Consider the following 2,270-nt stretch of genomic DNA (forward strand, 5'->3'; position numbering starts at 1 on the left):
TGCTAATCACGGATTGGCCGGAGAGAATCGTTGTGACACAGATACACAACAGAACCGCTAGATTTAAATCAGCACAGCCAGCGAAGGATCGAACGCAACAGTTTTGAATGAGCGCACCTTTATTTAACAACCAAAAAGTGGCTGTTTCGTTGTCTGTTGAGGAAGTACAGACGTTCCTGATTTGAGCCCTTTAATATTGCAATGTTAATATTGCAGTAAGGAGCATCAAGGAGACGCCAGGAAGATCAAAACAATAACAGGCAGGGAGGTGGACAAAGTGTTCAGCAAACAAAGCCAACCCACTGCCAGATACATGTGAGCAAGAAATAATGACAAAATGCACAAATGATTGGATCTGCTCACATGTCTGGAGTTTTGAAAATGTGTATTATATTAAACTAGATTGTGCAATGCAATTATAATGGAATGAAAGTTTTTCAGGAGTCTCGCGGCAATAGAGGCAGCACAACTAAACGACATGTGAATAATCCCGCCCACTCTAAAGCGGTACTAAACTGCAGTGGAAACGCAAACAGAGCCGTGCTGAGCCGAGTCGTACCACGCAGTGGAAAAGCGCCATAAGACACTCATTTTGGGTCTTGTTCAGTCAGATGTAGCAAAACAATGAGTGTTGTAAGTGAGAAATTTTTACTAGGCAGTCAGATTTTTAATAGTAGTAGAATGGAAATAACCAAATGTACAGTGTAACACTGCACACGAATAATGTTTCATACCCAACCGCTACCACCTCACCACCCCCTTACCGTTTCAAACATCATTAAAAGCTACTGGAAAAACAACCCGTTTTGAAGTACCAGCCTTCAATTCCCACATAACACACTCATTCAGAGGTCTTTTATCACAAGTCGTGGGGTTAGTTTGAGAAAAGGCAAGTCTCTATCACCACAGATCATGTCTGATTTTTGGTAGGTGGTATACATAAATACATTTCTAAATGCTATTGATTCTAGTTGCCCCATAAGGATGCAAAGCAGTTTCTGCAAAGTTCCAAGCAGACTTCTTTTTCCACCACGTGAAGTTACATTCAACCCTGGGACACTTGGTCACCGTCAATCCAGGATGACCAATGGGACAAGACAAGGCCTGCTCGCCAAAGCCACAGTTGTGCTGAAGGACATCCAGAAGTTGTTTCCCTCATTGAAAGACAGCGTGCACTGCAACATGCATAGCACAGCTTCACAGATATGGAGAACCTGGTTGTTTTAGCTTTTCTTGTCTTGCCCCAGCTTCTTCTTGGCGACCAAGTCTTTCTCTGATTCCAGAACTTCAGCAGCTGACAGTACTTGGTTGCTGCTTGCACACAAAGTCCGAGATGAAATCGAACTCGTTTTGTCCGAGGAAAAGCTCAGGCAACTCTTGAACCCGGTCCAGCCCGAACTCCAGCACCAAGGACGTTAGAACCTCCTCATCAATCAAGTCCATGTCCATGACGTTGAGGCCCAACGCCGGCCCACCCATCCCCATCTGCATGCCTGCCAACTGAGCAGGACCCATTCTGTGCTGGACGTTTCCCATGTGATGGCCGTTCATGGGTCCGTGTGGATGCCCATGGTAATGGGTATTGAGTTTCTGAAGATGCATGCTCGCCATAAGCTGCTGAGATGGTGTAAGGCCTCCTCCACCCATATACTGCTGTGGGTGCTGGCTCTGGGGGTGCATATGATGGTGCTGGGTTTGAGGGTGACCTTGCGGTTGCTGATTTGGACCTCCGTACATCATACTGGGTTGCTGCATTTGGTGGGGGTGTCCTCCGCTCATCTGGCCATTGACCTGACCGTTCATGACGCCGTTCATCACGTTCCTCTGCCTCATGGCCGCCTCCATGGAGCTCTGGGGCACCCTGCCGTAGTGCATGAGCTGCCCGTTGGGAAGGGTCCGCAGACCGGGCTGGTGTCCGTGTGGAGAAGGGCCGTTCATTCCCATGCGATACCCATGCAGGCCTCCGCCAGCAGAGCTGTGAGTCATAGGCATCATCATGTGTTCAGCCATGCCTTCTCCACTGCAGAGATATGAGAGGAATGGCAACAGTCAGGGGCAAATATTCAAGCAGGTTCTCAGTATCAGCTGACAAACACTTTCAGTTTCTTGAAAACCATCAGTAGTGAACATACAAATATTAGGATTCCTGGCTAAATCAATTTGGCTCACATGCTTGTTAATCAATTACAATTGACTTTTACTAATTTCAGTTTGTCCACCACAATCAATCAATCAATCAATAAAAATAAATAAATAAATAAAAAATTATA

The 2,270-nt window shown here is 46.1% G+C and overlaps 1 protein-coding gene across 1 annotated transcript in view; it reads right to left on the bottom strand.

Moving 5' to 3' along the window:
* Nucleotides 1-428: 428 nt before the first annotated feature.
* Nucleotides 429-2,270, bottom strand: part of LOC107708716 (cbp/p300-interacting transactivator 3-like) — a 2,906-nt gene continuing 1,064 nt past the window's right edge. The window contains exon 2 of the mRNA XM_016513013.1: nucleotides 429-2,020. Coding sequence (XP_016368499.1) covers nucleotides 1,288-2,010 — 723 coding nt within the window. The 5' untranslated portion in view covers nucleotides 2,011-2,020 and the 3' untranslated portion in view covers nucleotides 429-1,287. The remainder of the gene's footprint in view (nucleotides 2,021-2,270) is intronic.

Source organism: Sinocyclocheilus rhinocerous, unplaced genomic scaffold, assembly GCF_001515625.1.
Source record: "Sinocyclocheilus rhinocerous isolate Xijiao unplaced genomic scaffold, SAMN03320098_v1.1 scaffold54, whole genome shotgun sequence".
Lineage (NCBI taxonomy): Eukaryota > Metazoa > Chordata > Actinopteri > Cypriniformes > Cyprinidae > Sinocyclocheilus > Sinocyclocheilus rhinocerous.